The 22,193-nt window shown below is 49.2% G+C and overlaps 1 protein-coding gene across 4 annotated transcripts; it reads right to left on the bottom strand.

Annotated features, from left to right (window-relative positions):
• Nucleotides 1-91: 91 nt before the first annotated feature.
• On the bottom strand, nt 92-20,985 carry Zic4 (Zic family member 4). Of its 4 annotated transcripts, XM_047564947.1 has the most exons (7): nt 20,876-20,985; nt 20,538-20,790; nt 18,146-18,322; nt 16,869-16,953; nt 10,082-10,699; nt 5,164-5,479; nt 92-2,917 (listed from the first exon to the last, which is right to left on the bottom strand). In XM_047564947.1, coding segments are annotated over exons 4-7 (1,005 nt in total). In that variant the 5' UTR covers nt 16,939-16,953; nt 18,146-18,322; nt 20,538-20,790; nt 20,876-20,985; the 3' UTR covers nt 92-2,916. The 4 variants fall into 4 exon arrangements, with proteins under 4 accessions (XP_047420903.1, XP_047420904.1, XP_047420905.1 ...); XM_047564948.1 differs by lacking the exons at nt 20,538-20,790; nt 20,876-20,985 and adding an exon at nt 19,728-20,460; XM_047564949.1 differs by lacking the exons at nt 20,538-20,790; nt 20,876-20,985 and adding an exon at nt 18,507-19,672.
• Between the last annotated feature and the right edge of the window lie 1,208 nt (nt 20,986-22,193).

Genomic DNA, 22,193 nt, shown 5'->3' with positions numbered 1-22,193 from the left:
GAACCATGAAGAAAGAAGGGGAGAGGACTCTGAGCCGCGGTAGGACCCCCAATCTCTCCCAGGATGGCGAAGCAATAACAGGACACCCGGATTCAAAAGAGGAAGGAAAACAACACGTCTTTTATTTCCAAATAAAATAGCAAAATGGAGCTCCATGTACACAAAAGAACTTTAGAGGGAGAAAGAATCGCAGGTTTTATTTCATTTACATTTACATGTTTCCAATAAGATTATGAGCCTCAACTTTGAACTTCATTTTTCATTCAACAATCACTTCCAGTCAAATACATAACAACTTCTTTTTTTTTTCTTTCAAATTAGTTCATAATTTAACTGATGCTAAGGGGACAGATGATAAATCACAAACTGTGGGTAGAGAAGGTATCAAATAGTCTAGGGTTTCACTCAAGCTTTTGTGGTATGTGTGAATTATGATTATAAAATGTTTGCCTGTCTGTATAATTCACATTCATTGCAATCATTACATTTTCCCATAAATTAGCGATATAAACAAACATATGGAGACCTCCAGTAAACAAATAAAATCAATATAAGAGACAACATTTTGCAGCAACTATAATAACAGCATGGGTTACAGCTTGGGGAAACTTCTTTACAAATCATTTAGTCAGCACACACAGGGTGGGGGGATGGGCACATCCTTGTTGATTTAAACCACCTTTAAAACCACAACAGGAGGTTGGGGAGACCTGAACAAGGGCGAAAGTTTCTTTCCTGGGCACAATATAAAGTGTTAAGAACTGCACGTGTGGGTGGGGGAGGGGAGGATGAGCTTTAGCATGCATTTTTGGTCATTATCATGTCGACCAAACCTTCGCAACTCCAATTACCAAGATTCTGAAGACAACAGGAAATTATTAGAATGTCTCTCTCCCTCCAGCCACTGTCCTTTTGGTTAATGCATAAAGGGCTTGCTGATTGCTGCTAGTGAGAAGAAACACACAATGGGTCTATTTTTAGCAGAGATGTCTTTGAAGGAGCAGGAAATACTAAAAATTGCTGGACTGCAGCCTCGGATTCCAAGAATCCCAGGCAAGAAAATTCAGAGCCTGAGGGGTCTCCAAAGGAAGCTCAATCAGGTGATCCAACTCGGGCTGATAAAGTGCAGGCCAGAGCAGAGAGCAGCAGGCATACAAGTATGGACTTGGGGTATGCACCCTCTGCCTGCACCCTCTCTACATTCTTTTTCCCATGTCCCAGAGCTGGAGCAAAGTGTCCCCCAACATCTGCACACTTCACCAGGCCCTGACCCTGAGGGCTAGGCAGTGCTTTTGTCTTTCCCTTAGCAAGACTTATCCCTAAAGTTATCTATTGGTGTAGTGTGTGGATATTTTTTAAAAGAAGTTTGATTTTATCTCTTTAGAAACGGTTTGAAACTAACGGGGTAGAGGGAGTTTGACAGAGAGGAGAACAAATCGCTGACAAAGAACCTTTTACGTTTCATCAGCGTTGTTAGGACAACAAGCAGGAATGTCTCAGATAATAACTCCCACTTCAAAGATTTCTCAGCTCAATAGAAAGCGGACCATCCTTTTTATTCAACCACAAGGACTGGCACTAAAGAAGACTCCACTGTTTGATTTTTTTTCCACCGTGTTTATTTTCCCCTATTCACTGGGGTACTTGGATAAAATAAACAACAAGACAATTAAGGGAACATGGACTTCTAACTTTCCTGCCATCTTCCCTATCCCCTTGGCCTTGGGCTTTTGAGTTCGTGCCCAAGGCCAGCCCAGGCCTAAGGATACCACACACCCAAGTCCTGGGGCAGAAAAAAGTTTAGGGGTTGCAAGAGTCTTTTAGGACGGAGGGGCAGAGACCAGTACTGGGAGCCAGAGTGGAAATGTCCCTATGGCACAGTGTGAACTCCCCAGAATTCCCCAGGGTGGCTCTCTTCCCCCCAATCCTTCATCAAATTCAAACCCACATCTTGCTAAAGATCCAGAGAGGACCTCTGCACAAAACTGAGCTAGGGATGCTCATTTGTTAAGCTTCTGAGTTTGCCCTAAAGTCATTTACTCCTGACCCTGGAGCCTCTTTGGGGCGCAATCAAGATGCACGGAGTCCGGCTCCTTCCTTTCCTGAAAGCGTCCAGGAGCCAAAGCCCCCTACATCAGGGTGCAGGGTGAACCCCTAAACTCGGGCGAGGCAGGTCCTAGGGAGGAAGTATATACTGGAGAGCACAGTGACAGTATTAAATGGCGTGAAAGCAAAGGTCAGCGCAAATGTATCTTAATAGAGTGTCTGCAGTGAAGTGTGCCGCCTTTGAAGCGGCCGCTCCCCGCGCGCATTTCCATGGCGAGCCTAACACGGCATGCTGATGCACCGTCAAACTCACACTTTCAACCCCAAAACCCGACTCTTTGAACAACCCGAGCTTGATTAGACCTTTCTCCTTTTCTTTCCCCTCTTACAAACCATTTCCTCGCCTTTAGAAACTCGCCATCAAACCCAAATGCGCCCTCTGATCACCGCAGAAAGCAGAAACAAAGAGGGCTGAGCGGCGATTCAAGCGGCCCTTTTCTTCCCTCACATTATTATCCATTTTTATTATGATCGGGAACAAGTGCCCATTCGCGTGGGTTTTGTTTACCGGAAATTAAATGAAAATGATTTAGTCCGCGTCAAACAAAAATATATACTTGTATACACAAGAAAAAAGGCCTGTTAGACGTAAATATTATGTCCTTAATGAAAAGCCTGGACGGGCTCCAGGCTCGGCCTTTCAGGATTTCAGTGCGACTTGCCCATTGCCATAGAAATCCTAACTTACCATGAAGATGCACCGTGGCGAAGAAACACTGCTTTGTGTGCGGGCCCTTTGATGTCGCAGGCACGAGATGCGGGCGCTCAGCTGCGCAGGGCGAGATTACCTTGCGAGCAACGCGGTGGACATCTGTAACAAGCAAATGAAAAATTAAAGGCGATTAGTGATCGACCAAACACTTTTATTTTATTTGGTTATTTTGGATTGGGGTGAAGACGAAATGCGGTGCCTAGAAACAGAGGGGAAAGAAGCGAGTCCTATTTGAAGAGGGGGCACTCTCTAAACATCGCCAGGAGAAGCAAGTTCGGCAGATGCCCTCTGCACCTTGGCGGTGGGGCCAGTGTTCCCTGATGGGAACCAGTTTCCTCCGGACTGCCGCGCTGGCCAGGCGGCCACTGGACCCTATTGTAGTGGGGGCTTGGAAGGGATTGCAATCCACGTTCCTCAACGACAGATTCACCAAAGACATATTTGGGAGATTCCAGTTTTTACTAGGGGCGATGAAAATAGTCCCCTCCAGTTAGGATTTTATTTGGTAGAAGTTGTGGGGGTCGCAGTGCAAGCGTGAGAATTGTCTACTGGATTCTCAAGAGGAGAGAACAGAACATCCAGCAGAGTGGCAGGGCCGGGACTTGTTTGTTCCAGCTTTTGTTTGTTTGTTTCAGTGCTGGGGTTCGAAACCAGGGCCTCACTCATGCGAAGCAAGACCTATAGCACTAACTTACATCCACAGCTCCTGGGCTCAGCTTTTAAATTTGAACTGCTTAAGGGGCTCCCCCAGGGGGACATTTAGCCCCCCCACACACACACTTTTGTTTCCAAATTCTTAGGGAATTGCCATGGGTCCTTCAAGCCTCCTCTCTTTTTTCATCTGCCTTTCATATTTTTTCTTCTTTAAATCTTAGCTAGGATTGTGGGGCAGCCTCCATCCGCCCTGCAGAGGAAACAGACCCCATTTTTGTGTTTTGGTTTTGTTTTTTGTTTTTGTTAACTCCTTTGGCAACAATTCCAAAGGTCTTCCCTCTCCCCCACCCCCAACATCTGGTTCTTTCTTCTGGGGACTTCATACTAAGCATATCAAATACACATTCAATCTAGACCCATTGATATTTTCCTTTACAATATTTATTATTGTAGTTCGTTTCTCTTCCAACTCCCCCTTTTGAAATAAAACAATATTATGTGATTTTTGAGAAAGACTGTCACAGAATTGACGCCATTCACCCGTCGCCTAGGTCAAGCCCTGTTGGCTGTGGAGGCCTGGATTCAGTGACGTCATCAGCCAGTTCCACACCCCCAGCCCAAGCACCTACAAAACTGAACAGCCTGCATCTGGACCCGGATAAGGGGGTGGGTAAGGGGACCCGGAGGCCTCGCAGCTTTGAATACTGAAGCCTCTCTGGCGCTCTTTTGTCTGTATTTCCTGTAGTTTTGGACTCCCTACCCCAAGTATACAATGTATATAGAATCTGTGGTCATACAGGCAGGCAGACATAGTATTTGTATGCCTGGGTCAATCCATGGGAATGGAAGTATATGACCTCCAGAGAAAGGGGCTAAGCACCCTCTTATCTCCTCTATGGATGTGGTGGGAAATTTTAGAATTTGGTATTATTGTAAAGGAAAACTAAGGAAGGGGAAAGTGGAGGGGGGATGCTGGGGGCAAAAGAAAAAAAAATGGGAGGCAAGAAAATGGCTGTGGAATTCAGTAGGCCACTTTCCAGACTTGGATCGTCTGAGGTTGGGATTGATGGGAGAGGGGAGGGGACAGGAAAGCAAGGCTCTGAATGGGAGCTGGAAAGTGAGAGGGGGAGGGGGCAGTCCAGGCCTCAAGGAAAAAATTTCCCGTTCTATGATCCTCCTGGGGACTTTGTGGCCTTACCTTTGCCACCTGCAGTTGCCAGAATTGCATATAAATTTTGATTTTTTTTTTTTTTGTTGTTGTTGTTCCATCTGCCTCTTTTTATCCCCAACACTGGATTCAAGCAGTCATGAGGGCGAGAGTGGGGGTGGGGTGCAGGGGATAATTGTAGAATAAATATGGGGACCATATTTATGTTTTTTAAAATAATGCATATTATACCAACATACTCAATGACCTCTGGGAAGTTTTAGCGGTGGCCGGCCCGCCGGCTTGCTTCCTTTTTCTTCCTCCACTTCCTTCCCCTGCCTCCCTTCCTTCCTCCCTCGCTCTCTTCAAGCCTCAGTACCCCAGCCTAGGCTCGGAGTCGGGGTACGCTGAAGCAGCAACCACAGAAGCAGACCTGAGACCGGAGGTGGCGGTGGCAGCGGCAGCAGCAGGGCCAGGAGGTGCCGTGGGGCTGGGGGGCGCGGCAGGGGCAGCCGCGGCGGGGCCCGAGCCCTGACACACGTACCATTCGCTCAGGTCTGTGCCGCGCACCGCCACCGCCGCTGAGGAGGCCACCGGGGGTTCGTGGCTGCAGTCTGACGAGGGCGATACGAGGGCAGATGGTGTAGCCGAGTCGTAACCAGAACTGGGCGGCGGCGAGCGACCGTGCACTTTCATGTGTTTACGAAGGGAGCTGGGATGCGTGTAGCACTTGTCGCAGCCGCGCACCTTGCACGTGTATGGCTTGTCACTCGTATGCACGTGCGAGTGCTTCTTTCGGTCGCTGCTGTTGGCGAAGCGCCGCTCGCAGCCCTCGAACTCACACCTGAAGGGCTTCTCTCCTGGCGGAGGCAAGCAGAAACATTAGTGCGGTGGGCCGAGTCCTAGGCTCACGATCGCCGCCCCCCACTCCTCTTTCATTTTCTCAAAACACACACACACACACACACACACACACACACACACACAAAAGATTTTCAGAAATCCTTTTTCTCCACACCTCGGGTTGAGCACCCCTCTCCACGCACAGAGCGCGCCCCCGGCTTCCTCGCGCCCCCTCCCTCATGCCTCCACCCCTCCCCCTCTTCCCCCTGGACCTAGGGGGAGGGTAAAGAGGAGGAGCGACAATGACTCCATCTTAGTCGAGTTTCCATTCTCGAAATCCTGGTCCACTCAGGTTGTTTTCCTCCAAATTTTATCCACTCGGAGCCAGAGGAACCTCTGCCCAGAGAATAGGGAGAGTTGATTGAAGAGCTCACATCTACTCTATTTAAATTGCAGTTCTAGCCAAACGTCTCTGCCACCACCATTCTCGCCCAGCAGTCCACCCTCACATACCCTTCCTGTCCCAAACATTCCCTCAAGTAGCTTTTGTGCAAACGCAAAAGCGATGAAATGATTTCAGAGGATACGAAACCTATGCACACGACGTGTGCATAATATGGGTTCTTGCTGCAGGGTTAGGTTTTCGGAGCAATGTTTCACCTCAAGGGCGACTTTTGCGGGAAATGGAGCCCCATCCCCTTACTTTTATCCCCCCCCCCCCCAGGTCAGACATTTAGCAGTATTCTTGGAATCTTGCTAAACCATCCGATTCCTCCAGGGATCCTCCAGATATGTTCGTCTGCAATATTATTATGGCTCTCCAGCAATCTCTCGGACACCTCGCAATGTGCAGCTCGTCTTCTCAGTCCACACTGTGCAAGGACTCCCGGCCTCCCCAGGCCACCCCCGCCCGACTGTCGGGCATCTGAGGTCTGAGCCAAGGGGCCGGCGCGGGAGGAGCCACCCAGACAATTCGTGACCTGAGGTCTCTCTCCCAACCGTGCCCGTTAGCGCCGCAGCTTCGCGGGTGAGTGCAACTGCTGCGGTCAGGCCAGGTCCAGCTCCGCGGATCCGAGGCCAATCGGGTGGCCTGGATAGGCCCGCGAGGGGCTCGGATCGGGGCTGCGCTGCCCTGCAAGGGCGCAAGACCACCGTATGATGAAACATTGGCGGGACCAAGCCCCAATCCCCGAGCTCATTGCAGCCTGAATTAGCGGGCGTGAGGGGGAGGAAAGAACCCCGAGAACCCGGAAGCCCAAGTTCCTGCCCGCGCTGCAAATGCTGCGGAAATGGGGGCGGGGGAGGAGTGTCTAGGCGCTTTAAACAAATGGATGTTGCGGAGAGCTCTGGGTCGAGGGAATCGCTACCTAGCGTCGGGCTGAAGAGCAAGAGATGTGCGGGCGAAGTACTGTTGGCTCTGTGGTTGGTTCTCCGGCCGCTTCCAAGAAAGATAGGTGCTTTTTGCCAGGTTTGAACAAACAAAGCCTCTATTCCTAGCCCTGATGAGGCTCCCGCTGAGCCAGAGGTTTGCACGCAAGCATCCCTCCGCTCTGGCAGCGGCTTGAGAACCCGGACTCCGACACCGCCCAGTCGTAGGGTTCACCCCCTGAGTAGTAGTACTGTACATTAGGCCCTCTGGAAGGTGCTGGCCTCTGCTGTTTCACGGGACACCGTCAACGTTTTATGAAAAAAGTGGACAAAAGATGCAGAATAAGTCAATGTCCCTATTTGTGCCTATTTTCTCCCCACTGATCCCTGCCAGCATCTGCAAATCCAAAAATGTCCTTTTTTCCTTCTCTTTCTAAAATCACTTATAAAAAGAATCATGTAATTCAGGGCCTGCAAAAGAAAACAAGGTTCTGATAAAACAGTGGAGGAACAGAATTGGAGTATGATTCCCCTTCGCCCCAGAAAAAGAATTCCCGCCACACTTAACCCAGTCTTCTTAGCGGTTCCTTGAACCTTCATATAAAACAAACGGATTTCAACCCAGACGAGAAGCAGAGGAGAAGAAAAGCAGGGTAGTGGGGTGACTCGGACCGCCAGGAAGTTCGCAGGCCACAAGCAGGCCAGGTGAGGCCGCGCCCCAGCGCTCTCCCAAGCTGCAGGAGGCGCCCTGGTCCCCTTGCTTGACATCCATCCCGCCCCCCGCCGACAGTCTGCTGTCGCCCTTCCCCTCCCCCTGGTCCCGGCGCTGAGCCCGCCCGGGGCGGCCTGAGCCCTGGACTGCGGTGTGAAAGGTCCAATCTCCTCCCAGGGGCTCGGCAGCCACGGAAGGCCTCCTTCCCCGCCCCGCGCCAGGTTCGCAGGACAAAGTTCGAAAGCGTAGGGGCAGCCGGGCCAGCGCCATTTTCTCGCACTTGTGGCTGGATCTGCTCTTCCTGGTGACTCCGCCCCAGCGCAGTCTCCGCTGCTCTGCCACCGATCCCCAGCCCTGACTCTCTATCCGCCGCTGGGGAAGGTGGGGGAGCCCCCAGAGGAAGGGTTCCGGGAGGGGCGCCCGGCAACCGGGTCCGGACAGAGCACGGTGGCTGGCCCGCGCCTCCTTCGCCGAGGCACCATTGTTCCAGGATCGCTGTGACCGCCACAAAGTGAAACCTTTCGGCGTGAGCAGTCTCCTCCAAAGCCAGGCCTGGGATTCAGATCCGAGGGAATCTCAACTCCTGAGAAATCTGCTCCTGTTCGCCGCTTCCGCGACTCGAGGAAATGAAACGCCATTAATATTTGAAAAGGCAATTATTTTCCTGTTGCATCGAGAACTGTCTTCATGAATAATTTGTAGTGAGGTCTATTGCCATTTGAGAAACATTTTCTCTCTCCTCTCTCTGTCTCTCTTCTCTTTTCATTACTTAGGAGGGGGGTTTGAGGGAAACGCCGAGCAGGAGAGACTGTCGATTTTTTTTTTTTTTTTTTTTTTTTGAACTCAAGCGGTAATGAATCAGGACTGGGAGCGAAAAGAGCGCACAGAATTCTACCCTGAATAGATGCAAACCTGAGAGCCAGCCCTGGCGCACGGAACTTGCTTCTCTGCTGTAGGTCGATTGCGCTAAGAATTTAACCATTTTCTGCTTCACAGACTTCAAACAGTGGGCCGGCAAAGAGCAGTAAAAGTTTGTTTGTTTAAAAACCCCTGTCATTAAAGATGAGTTTCTTCTCCAGCTTAGAACTGCGCGCCTACCTTCCAGGTGCCAACTGCCAGCTCCTGGAGTAGCAGGCCTGCAGGTCGGGGTCAGGATCTTACTCAACGCCCCCCTCCCAGGGGATATAACGGAAGAGGGGGTAGATGCATGCGAGAGGGTGGGGGACCCCAGAAAGAGCTCCAGAAAACAGTAAGCCTCCAGATATATCCCGGAAATAAAATACAAGATTCAAAGTGGACTTTGGTGTTGCCTCCGAGTATGCCAGTGTCCTAGATCTGGACCTTCGCGGAGAAGGCAAGAGTTTAGAACAAGATTAGCAAGCTTCTTTCGCCACTGGCAGCCTAAGGGGGCTCTTTGACTCTAACAATGGTTGGTTTTTGAAGCAAGCAAAGGAGTAAAGCAAGGCGCAGGGTAGTAAAAGTGGAGCACCAAGCCGGAACTTATTTCATCTTCTGGTCCCCCCACCAGTCGCCTTCTCCCGCCCCCAAAAGGGGGGAGGGGAGATGTCGACTTCTTAAACTTCGAGGGAGGGGGAGGAGTAAGAAGCGTGCAAACAATGGCTGCTAAACTAATTAATGTAACTTCACATGCTATTCTGGAAGTGTGAAAACTTTCTTCTTGCAATTGTATTAATTAGATGCTTCTGGCCAGAGAGTTCAACTTTGCAGGCTCTTGCGCAAGGCTCCTTTTCTTTCTGTTAACTAGAACCAACAGATGTGGTTGACACATGTCCCTATTTCGCTTAACAGCTCGGTAAATGACATTTAAGGCGGATGAGTCCCGTTGGGTCTCTGCTAAGATAAGAGGGTTAGCAAAACCTTCCTGCTGTCGGGCCAGCAAGACTCGCCAAAAAGGGAAAAAGTTAGCTTATGAGACCCCCAAGTCCTAAAGAAAGTGCTAAGGACATGATGACCCCTCCGTTCAGGTGGCGGGCAGGTTGTGAGGCTAACAGGAAGAAGAATTCTGTCCCTTGATGCTAAAGAGATGGAGAAAAGTTAGGCAATTGTTCCCATGTTTTTTAAGACTTTGAGGAGCAGAGCCGTTTTTGACATGCCTTAAAATCAAACTCCAGGGTTTGGGGGGGTGTAACTCAGAGATAGAGTGCTTGCCTAGCATGCGTGAGGCCCCAGGTTAGATCCCCAGCACCGCAAATAAATAAATAAATAAATAAATAAATAAATAAATAAATAAATAAATAAATCGAACTCCATAAGCACACATTTGCCTACACAGGATCGGAGGCATGTTCACCCTTTTCACCCAGAGCAGAAATCCTGCACTGTTCTCCCTATACACAGCCTCCGGAAACTTCTGTGGTTCTAAGAATAGAAGCGCATAATTAATATTTTATGGATTTGGCTCATGGAAACAATACCAAAATACCTCCCTCCTCCCCTCAGTTGGAACTTGAGGAAATCCAGACCCGAGGGCCTGCTTCCCCGGAGGGTCCGCACGAGACAGACAGCGCCGAATACTGACCTGTGTGAGTTCGTTTGTGTATTTTGAGATTTTCTGATCTAGCAAAGACCTTCCCACACCCCGGGAAAGGACAGGGGAAGGGCTTCTCGCCCGTGTGCACGCGGATGTGATTTACAAGTTTGTATTTGGCTTTGAAGGGCTTGCCCTGTCGCGGACACTCCTCCCAGAAGCAAATGTGGTTGGCCTGCTCCGGGCCGCCGACATGCTCCACGGTGACATGCGTGACGAGCTCGTGCATAGTGCTGAAAGTTTTGGAGCAGAGGCGTGGGGGCACATGGCCGTCGGCCGCCAGCCACTTGCAGATGAGCTCCTGTTTGATGGGCTGGCGCATGTAGCGGAAGAAGGCGCCAGGGCCGTGGGACGCCGCGAGGTTCACTGTCAGGTTCATGCCGCCGTAGCCATGCAGGGCCGCGGCAGCCGCCAGGGCGTCGCTGCGGGCCGCGGACCCTGGCGCGAAGGGCTCAGGCCTTGCGTACATGTCTCCGGGGAGCCCCAGACGCAGGAGTCCATTCAAAGGACGGCTGTGGGAGGCCTGGTGAGGCTGCTCGTGAAGGCCTGGGAATACCGAGGGGCTGGAAGCGGCGGCGAACTGGGGGCCATGGTGTCCGGAGCTGCTACCTGTTGTTGAGACAAATAGCGCGCGTGAGAACCAGTGGCGTGGGCAGCGCACTTCCCCGGGCCCCGGGGGGCAGGCCCAGCCCAGCTGCACCACGGCTTCTGCGGTCAGCTGGGATCAGCAGCCAGTCTGCTCTCCCAGTGAACCCGGCAGACAGAGCAAGGCCAAACGCCTTCACCGCGGTCGGGCCAGGCTGCTGTTCCGCAGAGTCCCCTGCCGCGCCATGAGCTGGAGAGGGATGGTAGCGGCAGGGTAGGTGGAAGGGGCAATGGTGGAAGGGGCAGCAAGGATGAGTCTGTGGGTTGCTGGGGGAACCCGGCCTCTGCCCGAGAGGGATCCGACTGCGCCTCAAGCGCACTTTGGAGGCCAGAACCCTGGGGCGCTCCGGGGCGCGGCTCCCTGCCCCTGAGAGGAGGTGATAAGAAGCGGTGATGCTGCAGGTGGTGATGTTGGAGGTGGTAGTGGTTCTGAAGTGCCCCGGTCATATATGTGAATTTCAGTGCCCTGCTTGTTTGGGAGAGGGCGGCCTGCAGCATCCCGGCCCGGCCTCCCCAGAGCTCCCTATGCCAGTCGCTAATGCCACCGGCACCTGACAGAGGGAAGAGGAAGGATAACCACACACACACACACACACACAGGCAGAGACAAAAAAAAAACTTGTACAAAGTGGGTTTTTCCCCCTTAAGTTTGGGGTTTGGGGTTTTAGCCCCCCCCCCCACACACACACACTCTGCCTTTAATGTCTACGTGAAATCCCGTACACTACAGAGGCAACAGCGGGGCGCTGGAGGAAATGAATAGAGATTCGGGGCCGTGGCCGGGGCCCACCGAGAGGAACAATCGCCTAGGTCGCCCATTGGCCCACCGCCCTGCCCGACGTCAGCGATGACAGGTCCGGCCGTTCAGTCTCTCTCTCTCTCTCTCTCTCTCACACACACACACACACACACACACACACCACACGCACGCACACGCACATACACCAATACACCCGCTTTCCCTCACCCCACCCCCATCCCGATAGCATTTCACGCTCCTACTGCTCATGCGCTCTGACCCAGGCATAGATTCTTTTCTCTCCCCCTTAGCCCCCTCCTCCTCTCCCCTCCAGAAAGCTGGGGGCTGAGGGAATCAGCTTTGCCTCAGGGTTCCTGGAAGTGAGCGGGGCTGGGTTATGCCCCCTTTCACTACGACTTCAGGAAGAGTGCATTGTGCTGTGTGTAACATCTGGGCAGATCAGGACACCCAACCCGGCTGGTCTTGCTGGGCAGAATCGGGATGTCGGGCAGCTTGGGCGGTTTGTCCTAGGAGCTGGACGGAGGAGGGGGTCAAGATCCTGGCAGGGGAGGAGGCTGCAGACAAGGCTGCCAGGAACAGAAACTCCTAGGCTAGCGGCCTTGCAACTCAATTTACTTTCTTGCTTCCCCCCTCCGCCCCCACCGAGCTTTCTCGTCCCCTTCCTCATTTTCCTTTAGACCCCCCACCCCCCGACCACACTTTGCCTTCCTGCTGGTATCCTTTCTCCCCTTCGGGCTCTTTCGTCTCTTCTCTCTTCCCATTAAGTCTTGCTGACATGCCCTCGTCCCTGTGACGGGCACCCTACCGGACTCCCGAACCCAGAATCCATCCGGTCCTGACTAGAGCCAGGATTGGGCTGAGGCGGTAATGGCTTGGGGGAGGCTGACCTCGAACCCACCTCAAGGTTTCCGGAGAGGTCCCTTTCGGTCCGAATCACATCAACCCGCGGGCCGACTGGCCAAAGAAATAAAGGCACAAAGGCGAGGGGCGAGCAACTGGAAGGAAAAGGTCCTCGCCCCCAGGGCTGCCCGGGCGTCTGGGACCCTGGGCTAGGTACCCAGACATCAGACGGAGTTTCTGGGAGAGGGTTTTTTGGGATCACTTCCACTTTCAGCTCTGGACACTTGTTGCCCGCAGGCCTAGCCTGTCTCTCTCTTTGCTGGCCTCAGGGCTCTGAAAAAAGTGGACTCCAAGTTTCGCGCGGTCCCAGCTCTCAGGCCCTCTAGAGCCTGGACGCCGAAACGCCACCATAGTGGAGTGGGGGACGGTCGGCTGAAGAAAACTTCAGTTCTGGGCCAGTCGAGTGTGTCATAAACTGGAGGGAGTGTCCTTTGTCTGCACCGGGCAGCTAGGGTCAGCTGCTTCGTCCCGCGATTTAAAGAACTGCTGGCCGCGAGCTCTGCCTGCTAGCTGTGGCCCAGAATACCGGTCCAAGTGCCTGGGACCTCCCTGACCGCTGTAAAAAGGCCACCTCACCCCCAAACGCAGAAAGGCTTGGATTTTTAAAAAGAGAAGTCTTACTGATTGAACAAAATATCCTGTGCCCCATTAGCAGAGGCAAGTAAATCTGGGTAAATGATAAGGAAACTCCTAAACTCAGAGTTGATCCAACTGCCCCATCCACACCCAGAAAGGAGGAGCATTCTTAAACATTTCCTAGTCAGTAAATAAGAGTTTCTTTTACATCATTTAGTAAAATAATTAACATTTATAAAGGTTGACACATTCTTTCAGACTTTCTTCATTTAACACATCCTTCCCCTCTTGAACTTTAGCAAGGGATTAACTTCCACAACAATTTCTCTGCTTTGACTAGTCTGGGTCTTTCTGCTCCTCCACCTGGAAGGACTTGGGCAAATCTATCAATAGATTGCGTTTCAAACAAAAAAAAAAAAAAAATTTTAAGTGAGAGGAGAGCATTTGATTGGCAGACTCCTCCAATCTTCCACACATTAGATTTGACATTAGACTCTCAGGATTTATCTTCTTTCCTGGCTTTCACTTTTCATGGTTTAACCTTCATCCAGAGGTGCTCCTCTCTGTCCCTTGATTTGTTGTCCCTTCCTCCACAACTGGCTAGGCCTGGTCTCTAGAAAGTTGTTGCCAAATGTCAGTGAGTAGTTTCATATCTTACCACAGTGCAGAAGGAAGCAGTTGTCCACATGAGTCTGGGCTGAACCCAGGAAAGGAAAACAAAAACAAAAACAAAAACAAAAAAACACCACCACAACAACCACCAAAAAATAAAATACAAATACAAAAAAATAACAAAATAAAAAGAAAGAAAATATGTTGCTCCCTGGCTTTCCTTCCCCATTTCCTTCCCTTTCCACTAACCATATCTCAAGATGAAGCTCAGTCAACTTTTCAAGCTTAAGTGCAGGGAAATTTTGCAATACTCCATCAATTAAAATATTTTTACTTGCATTTGAACCTAGATGACCTATAACTAACTGCTCCAGATGTTTGCCAAACTCACCAAACACTTTAGCTTTGATTAAGACCCTGATTTCAGGCTGGAGATAAGGCTGATTTGGTGGAGTACTTGCCTAGAATATCCATGGCCATGGGTTCAATTGTGGAGAGAAAAATGAAAAAGAAAAAACTCTGGCTTGCTCCAGAATGATCTCTCAATATACACACTGTGATCTTATTCCCATTAGAAACTTTGAATAGCAGTATAGATAGGATAGTTGATAGGCTGCTGTAGGCTGTGGACTATTTTGGAAGTCTGATGAGTCTTGTAAAGTCTTAAGAGTCCTGTTGTTACTGTTCATACTCATCATAGAAGAAAATGCTAACTTTCCATTTGTGGATTGCAAAAGAAGCATGTTTTTATCTATCCAAGTTCACGTACCTCCTGAATTCTATGCACTGACTCTGAGGACTCCAGGGGGAGAAAGCAGAGGTTTTGTATACATAGACTGTCAGTATACTGCACAGTTTCTCTTATTAACTTTGCCCTTGAAAAGCTCTGAACATGTGTATGACTTTTTGTGCCAGCAGCAAAAGGGCAGACACATCTGATTCAGCCAAAATCACTGACAGTAGTCTGGCCCCATGGAGCTCCTTCCCAGATGCAACCTTCTCTTGAAGCACAGAAAACATCTGGTCACATCCTGGGTAGATGCTTCTTGAGTTGCCAGGGGTCAGTGGACCTGCAGGTCACTGAGGTTGCCTGATTCTTACAAGTTTCTTGAAGCCATATGGCCCAAAGCTTGGTTGGCTAAACACAGCAATGGGACCAGACATTCTCTTTATGAGGACAGTGATAAGGAGAATAAAACTCTTTTGTACCCCAATATTTATAGGCAAGGAACTTTGGGCAATTATATAAGAGTTTTCAAGGTGCTTCTCTAAAATAAGCCCCCAAACAGTATCAAGCTAACCACAGATGCCACATGGTGGAGCACCAATGTCTTGGAGGCATGTTTTAGTCTTCAGAGGAATTGCTCTGAGATCTCAGGAAGCAAGGACACAGGTTTCAGAGACTGTCAGTCAGGGTAAGGAGTGATAGCTCTTCACTAGTCTTTGGACTTTCTCATACAGAAACTTATCTCAATCCACTCTACCCCAATTCTATTCCTAGCCTTTCTCAGTGTTACAGTATCATTAGGTCCATTTTCCTCCCTGACTTACAGAGTAAACAAATATCCTGTAGCCTGAAGGTCTTTGGAAAACGTCAGAAAAAAGTACTGAAAGGCTTCCTGGGGCCTGGTTGGAGCAGATTCCACCACCAGACCTCAAACTTCCTTCTGTCTCTAGACCCTCTGTAAATCAGTGCTCAGAATCATGCCCTAAATGCTTTCGCTCATGACAGTCAGGCCAATGTAGTGTCAAAAACAAGTGATTTTTCTAGTCCTACTTTCTAGAAATAGGACATTTGGTGGCTCTACCATCTGGCGGAGCTCCTCATATTACTGACTCAAAAATGTCTGACCTCTCTCCCTTGGAAAGGAAAAAGAGATGGAGGAGATTATAAATCAATAGCTGAGCTATTTTTCCATTTTGATCTTCTAAGCAATGCTAAGTGATGATTACCTGTTGCAGATTTTGCCCAGAGCACAGTCTTAGTAGTTGGGGGCCACACTGCACAGAACCTGGCCAAGCCCAGTTTCTGTCATCTGAATGTTCTGCTTCTAGAACTGCAACCCCTTGTTCAGTTTTTCTCCCCCCTGTTTATGACCAGGTTACCACTCCAAATGTGGAACATATCTCTTTAGAGGCCATTCACACACAGACTTCAGGATTCCCACAGTGGGAAGTGTCTCCAGTCTTGTAAAAAAGAGATCATTTAAGAAGGCTGCCTGTATGTTCAAGCATGAATTGTGCAAAGGAGATGAGATCTATCGGGATTTTGGAAAGGAAAGAAATTCTTTTCTTCTACTGGGGAAACTTGAGCTTTAATCATCACTAATGAAACTAAGTATGAAAGAAAATAGTCTTGGACAAAATTTAATTTCCAAGCAAGGCTTCTGCAAACGGTTTTTTGACAAAAGATTAGGAAATATTGCAAAAGGGTCTTCCAAAACATCCTTAAGGAATCAAAACAACTGAATTTACATAATAACCACATCTGTCTCTTGAGAATTCTTCCATCAAATCTTCCCAAAATAATATAAGAGAGCCATTCTCTGAGTTATTCGCTTTACTTTTGTTAAGAGGGTTGCTTTGCCTACCAACAAGAGAACCACTTTGGAGGTAACCATTAGCTAGTGGTATAGTTGAAATAAAGGAAACTGGACACATGGAAAGGAAAACACCCAACCCTAAATCATAGGCTCATTCTAAATGGAATATTAAATTAAATTCTTCACAATGAAGGTATTCCTGACAGAGTGGCTGTCAGTCACTCCCTGTTCAGACACCACATTGTGGGAACCGAGTCGCTGCCACATTGCACAAGGCTGGTGTCCCTGGTAAAGATGATGCATATCATGTAAACCCCATCACCAAGATCAAAGTCTGCTTCTTTCATGGAAGCCAATACATGTCAAACCTCATTCCAATCAAATCGTCCGGAAATGAATTCAAGATGAATATGTCATAGAATAATGTGACAGTGGAATTGCAGAAGGTCAGGGGTGGTTGTTTCAATGAGAGAGTCGTCAAATATTAATTCTAGAACATCCAGATGAGTAGGCATCGAGGAGGATTAGCCAGCTGCTGATAGGATGTTGTGTCATTGATTTGTGTGCAAATACATTGAACACCAAGGTGTTATTCTAAGTTTCATTTGAACTAAAGAGGCTCACCTAAACTCACAACTGAGACTGAGCATAATTAAAAGAAAAAAATTTTGTATGTAAAACCCCCAAAAACCAAAACCCCAAATTTCAGCAAATCAATATTTAAAAGGGGTTTTGAACTTACCTGACTCTTTCAGGTTATTTCGGTAAAGCCGCAATCGTTTCCTCATTACCAAGGAAGTCTTGTATCTCATTTTCTGACTTTGAGCCTGTTTGGGAAGAAAGGAGGGACTGACATTACTTAAACAATTCTATACCTGTATCTGTGGCAAGATTTTGTGACCTGAATGTACAAATGAAAGAAAATGTTGGTCTGAAAAGGGTCTTTTGGTGTTTGACCATTTTTAAATTTGGAAGCTAAAGAAAAAAGACCCTGCTGGAATCTGCCCACATTTATTGCAAAAGGATATGTGTTTGGTAATAAAAATATTTAAAAATTATAATTTGCCAGATAGATTTTTTTTTTTTTTTAAATCTGGAACTCATTTGTTGTCCTGCCTTGCTGATAGAAGTAAATACTCCTCCAACCAGTGTTAAAAAATCTGTAACTCTAGAATTTGAAATGATCGTTTGAGAAGACCCCATTATTTCTTCAAGCTTATTATTTAAGTTTAGTGAGGTATGGTGAGTAGGGCTCCCTATTCTCAGAGGGGTTAGCAGGTTAAAGTCTTAGTTGTAAGTGTTGGAATTGAGAACACAAACTTCTTTGTATATTTTCAGATCCTGTTCTCTGTGGGGATGCAGAAACCTTTAGCCTCAAATGACCCATAACCCCAGACCAACCTGGGGGCTCTAACTGTTTGATTTTTTTAAGTTAATGTAAAATTCACTGGATTAAACAGGTATTGTTTTTATCATTTGGTCTAAGCTGTCCCCATTTTATAGTTGAGAAGGTTTGAGGGAACACCTCCCCCTCAGGATCTGTACTTGATCATGTATTTGATTACTTGTTAGTGGTGGGGCACTACCAAGCCTTTGGTCATCATAAATTCTTAAAAGCATTCAGAGGACTTCTGCATCTGTCAGATGAGGCTGAAGGCAGCAGAGCAGTTAAACAGAGGCGATCTACCCAGTCCCAACCCTCAATTTGGCCTAGAAAGACAAACAGTCATTGTAAAGGTCTCAGGCTGGACAAACACAGCAAGCCCTCTGTCATTGAGGACCGGTTGCCTGTCTTGACACTCCAGCCCACAGAATGAGCGTTGTTTAACTTGTTGACCCACGGGGCCGAATCCAAGTGGGTATTGCTGTCTCTAAGGACATCCGGTTCTCTATGTTCAAAGATCTTTCTCTCCTCCCCTCCACCTCCACACTGGACTCTAACTTGCCTTGTTGTTTTTACCCTTCCCTCTCCTTTCTTTTCTAGGTCCAAGCCTGGGATGGGGAAGGGGGTTGACTCACCTTTTCCCAGAGGATTTTACTTATTTTCAATTCTTTCTAACCAAAAGGCATCCTTCCCCAAAGGTAATAAGCTCCTTCCAGCACAGATCAGGAAAAAAAGGAGGCCCAACTTTGCATTCCTACAGAAGGGCGGCATGCTGGGTGTCCTCGCTCTGAAATTTCCTCATGGCAGGGTATCTGGCAGGGACAAATCCTGGTTGGTTGGCAATAATAGAATTTACTTTTTTGCTTCTGAGAGAAATGGGTGAGAGGTTTCCTGAAGACCTCTGTCCACCCACAATGCTGCCCCAGCCCAGTTTCCAAGAGGTCCAGGTCACTTCTGCCCCCAAGGTCCCGCGTCATCCCTTTGTGCATTACAAACCATTTCGCAGACATGCAAACAAATGTTGCAGAGGTTGGACCAGGGCAGACAGCAGGGACCTTAAGAAGCTGTGTAGCAGCTCCATCACCGGCCTGTGCAGGGAAACAGGGTAAACATCTCCTTTGGTTCTAAATCTGACACCACTTAGCAAGCCAGTCATTTAGTTGAATGAGGCGAGAGAATTTGGGAATCATCGCTGAGTCCCTGAACCTGAGGTCCCTGGGATATGGAAACCTCCAAAAGGTTAGGTCTGATTTTCCCCAAACACTTGCTCCTGACACAACTTCTTATACCAGCCATCCACCCAAGCACCAAATCAGAATGGAGCACATTGGAGACACTTTTTGGAGTATGCTTTTCACCCTGCACCTCGAAAAGAGGAAAAGTTGTTAGGGAGCCCCAGTGATTGATAGTGTCCCATGAGATCCAAGAATGTGGGACAGTGGGTAGGTGCAAAAGGCAGTATTTTTATTTGGGGAGTCTTCTAGGCTGCATGTTTAAAAGCCCATTTAGTTGGTACAGGCCTACCCAAGGTCAGAGGTCAGCCACAGCTAGAGACTTCAGTTCCAGAGCTGCTTCCACAGGGATTAACTGGCAGGCACCCTCGGCAAAGGCATGCCTGCCTCTCGGTACAGCTTGGTCCTGGCTGGTGTCAGAGCAAAACCCCTAAAGACTGGCTGGGAGCTACCAAGCCAAAGAGGAAACCCAGCTCCTAGCTCCTGCCTGCTGACTGCCGCAGCCAGCTGCACCCCTCACCTCTTTGGCTACCCTCTCTTGGGTCCTCAATGCCAGGAGGTATAGCTAAGAGACTGGGGTTGTGCTAGGGCCTTTTCGAATTCTCCTGTTCTTTAGAGGGAGGAGCTCCGGTTCCCCCAGCTCTGCTACATTCCTGAGTCACCTGCAGATGACCAAGTCTGGGCAACTAATCGTCACTTTGAATCTCCTTCCCCAAACTGTGGGCATCTGAGACAGAAGAAGGGAAAGCGAGGCAGTGGCGGGGATCGCTGCCAGGCCAATGCTGTCGGAGAGGTGGGAGGAATATGACTGAATCCAAAGGAGATATCCTGCATACAGTGCCGGCGGAGATGCGGCCCTCCGATGCCCCCTCTCCATTTCTAAGAATACCCTGACTCTCAAATGTCTCTCTGGGCCATTACCCTGAACTTTCAGACACAGACTTTGAAATAGTCTTAAGTCTTCTTCACAGCCCAAATCTGTTACCTTTCCAATTGCCCCAAATTTCCTGTGCCCCTGGATTTAAAGTAGTGGCCAGAATTCTAGAGACTGCGGCCTGCTACTCAGAGCCAGTCGCAGCCCTCCTTCCGGAGAGAGGAAGCTAAGTCCGAACCCACGGCCCGCGTGCGCAGAGAGCGGATCCCAGCGGTCAGCATCCTGAAGCAGGACCAGGATGAGCGAGGGCAAGGAGCCGGCCCCGAGGCGCACCCAGCCGGCGTCCTCTGTCAGAATGGGGCGACGAAGTTCCATGTGTTACTGCCAGCAGCGCTCACTTGGCTCTTTGGCCCTAGGGAGGGGAAGCCAAGATCCTCCCCGCCATCCCTCTGGGGGCAGGGCAGAGAGGCTGCCTGCAAGGACCCCCCTCGCCCGGCATCTGCCCTGCTCACTCCGTGTTCCGAAAGCTCTGGGCTGTTCCTGCCCTTCTTGTGACCACGGTGGGGCACCCAGGCAATTTACAAGCAGGGGAGGGGAGGCGGCCGGGTAACAGGCTGCTCTCCGTGCCCGTGCCAGTGGGAGCCCCATTTGTCCTTCTTGCCCCCCCTCCTCCTGGGAGGACGGATGGACTCATCCTCAACACTGCCCCTCCGCGGAAGGGCCCCCTCCCTCCTTAGAGCCAGTGGGGTGGGGCCTGTATCCGAGGATGGGGGGCCAATGAAGGAGGAGATAGGGAGAAAGTCTGGCTGGGCCTCTCCCCCCAGTGGGGTTTGGGTGCCAAAGGCCCCCCATGAGGACGCTAACTACGCGGCCGCTGGGGGTACAGGTGTCGCCTGTCTGCCCCTGGTCTGCAGCACTTACCCTCTCCACCTGTTGCCCGGATCACCTCATTTCTCCACATCACTTCGGGGTGGCTGAGGGGGGACCACAAACCCCTCTAAGCTTCTCTTTTGTGGTTCCATCGAGGCGGTCATCCTTCATTTCTCCTTTTCCAGCTTTCGGGAAGCAGTTGGGGAATGTATGATGAAGCAGAAATGAGCCGTCAGGATGATATTTTAATGGCTTATATGTCACGTTGGTGCATGTGGCTTTGAACTGGAGCCGCTCGCGTTTCCTGCAGAGAGCGCCGCAAATCCCACTTGATAACTTCTACAACCCACAACTTTTTTTTTTTTTTTTTTTCTCACATTCACTCTTACCCTGTATATTTGGACGGATTTCCTAAAAATACCCTCTTGTCAACGTCCCCGTTGGATTTTCCACGGACTGGAGAAGAGAAGACTGACTTTTCTGTTTTGAAGAATTATTTTCCCTCCCCCCTCCCAACAGCTCCCCTTCCCCCTCAGGTCCCCTCCCTTGCTTTTTTTTGAAAGGCAGGCGAGGTGGGCTCAATATTTGTTCTCCCTAGCGAGAACAGTACAGCCTCCAGAGAGAACTTGTCCTTGCAGATAAGGTTTTTTCTTTTTTTCCTCCCCCCCTTTTCTTTCTTTCTTTTTATTGTAATTGCAGCACCCAACTTCCCCCTTGTAGATAGTAGAACCAACCGAGTAGTTCTGATCTTAAAACACACACACACACATGACACACACACACAAAATATATAATCTTTCTTTTTAAACACCCTCAAGTCCCAGCCCTTTCCCTCTGCTCCTCACTCCTTTCCACTCAAAGTTAGTAGGAAAATTATGGTTGCTAGGCTCAGACTTGTTGCTGAGGCCAGACATTAAAAAAAAATTTTTTTTTCTAGAAATTTTATTTCCCAGCACAAATGCTCAGTTAAATCCCTTCAGACACCAGAAAACCTTCTCGGATACACCACCCGACTTTTGAGAGGAGAGAGCCCAGTGAAAGGGCAGCAGCCCTGCTGCCAACCCCAAATCAGAATTAGTCGGTGAGAAGACCAGAAAACCAGAAAGGCGAGGAGTGGCCAATGCTGCTGACCCTGCCTCCCTTCAGCCCGGGAAGCCAGCGCTGGCGACCAGGCGGAAAAAAAAAAAAAAAAAAAAAAAAAAAAAAGGAAAGAAAAAAAATCATTTTCATTTTCCTCTAGCACTCTGGTGAGTTTCCTAACCCGGCCGCCTGTGAAAGGATGAGTTGGGGTTTCTTTGTCTGGAAAAAGAGTTTAGGGCTCTGATTCAGCTGCAAAGAAGCCAAATGAAGTTAGAAACAAAGGGCAAATTGAAGGATTCCGACTCTTGGCTTTTTGTGTTTTCCTTACTAGAAAATAATTAGACCTAATGAATATGCAGACGCTTCGGCTAAACCCTGGGCCGAGCTGCTGGTTTTTAAACAGAGCTGAGGAGAAATGCAACCTTCATTCCCCAACCCCCCGCATCCGCGTGCATTTTTTGAAATGCATAAATGTTGCTCGGTTTAATTGATTGAGTCACAGGGATTTTTTTTTTCCTGCTTTTAAGTGCCATACTCCTCTACCTTTCAACAATCATTTTAATATATAGTCAATGGCTCTTTGTGGATGGGACAAAAAGCAACTACGCGCAGTTGTTGAATAGACTT

The sequence above is a fragment of the Sciurus carolinensis genome, chromosome 9, assembly GCF_902686445.1.
Source record: "Sciurus carolinensis chromosome 9, mSciCar1.2, whole genome shotgun sequence".
NCBI lineage: Eukaryota > Metazoa > Chordata > Mammalia > Rodentia > Sciuridae > Sciurus > Sciurus carolinensis.
This window is presented reverse-complemented; position numbering and strand designations above follow the sequence as displayed.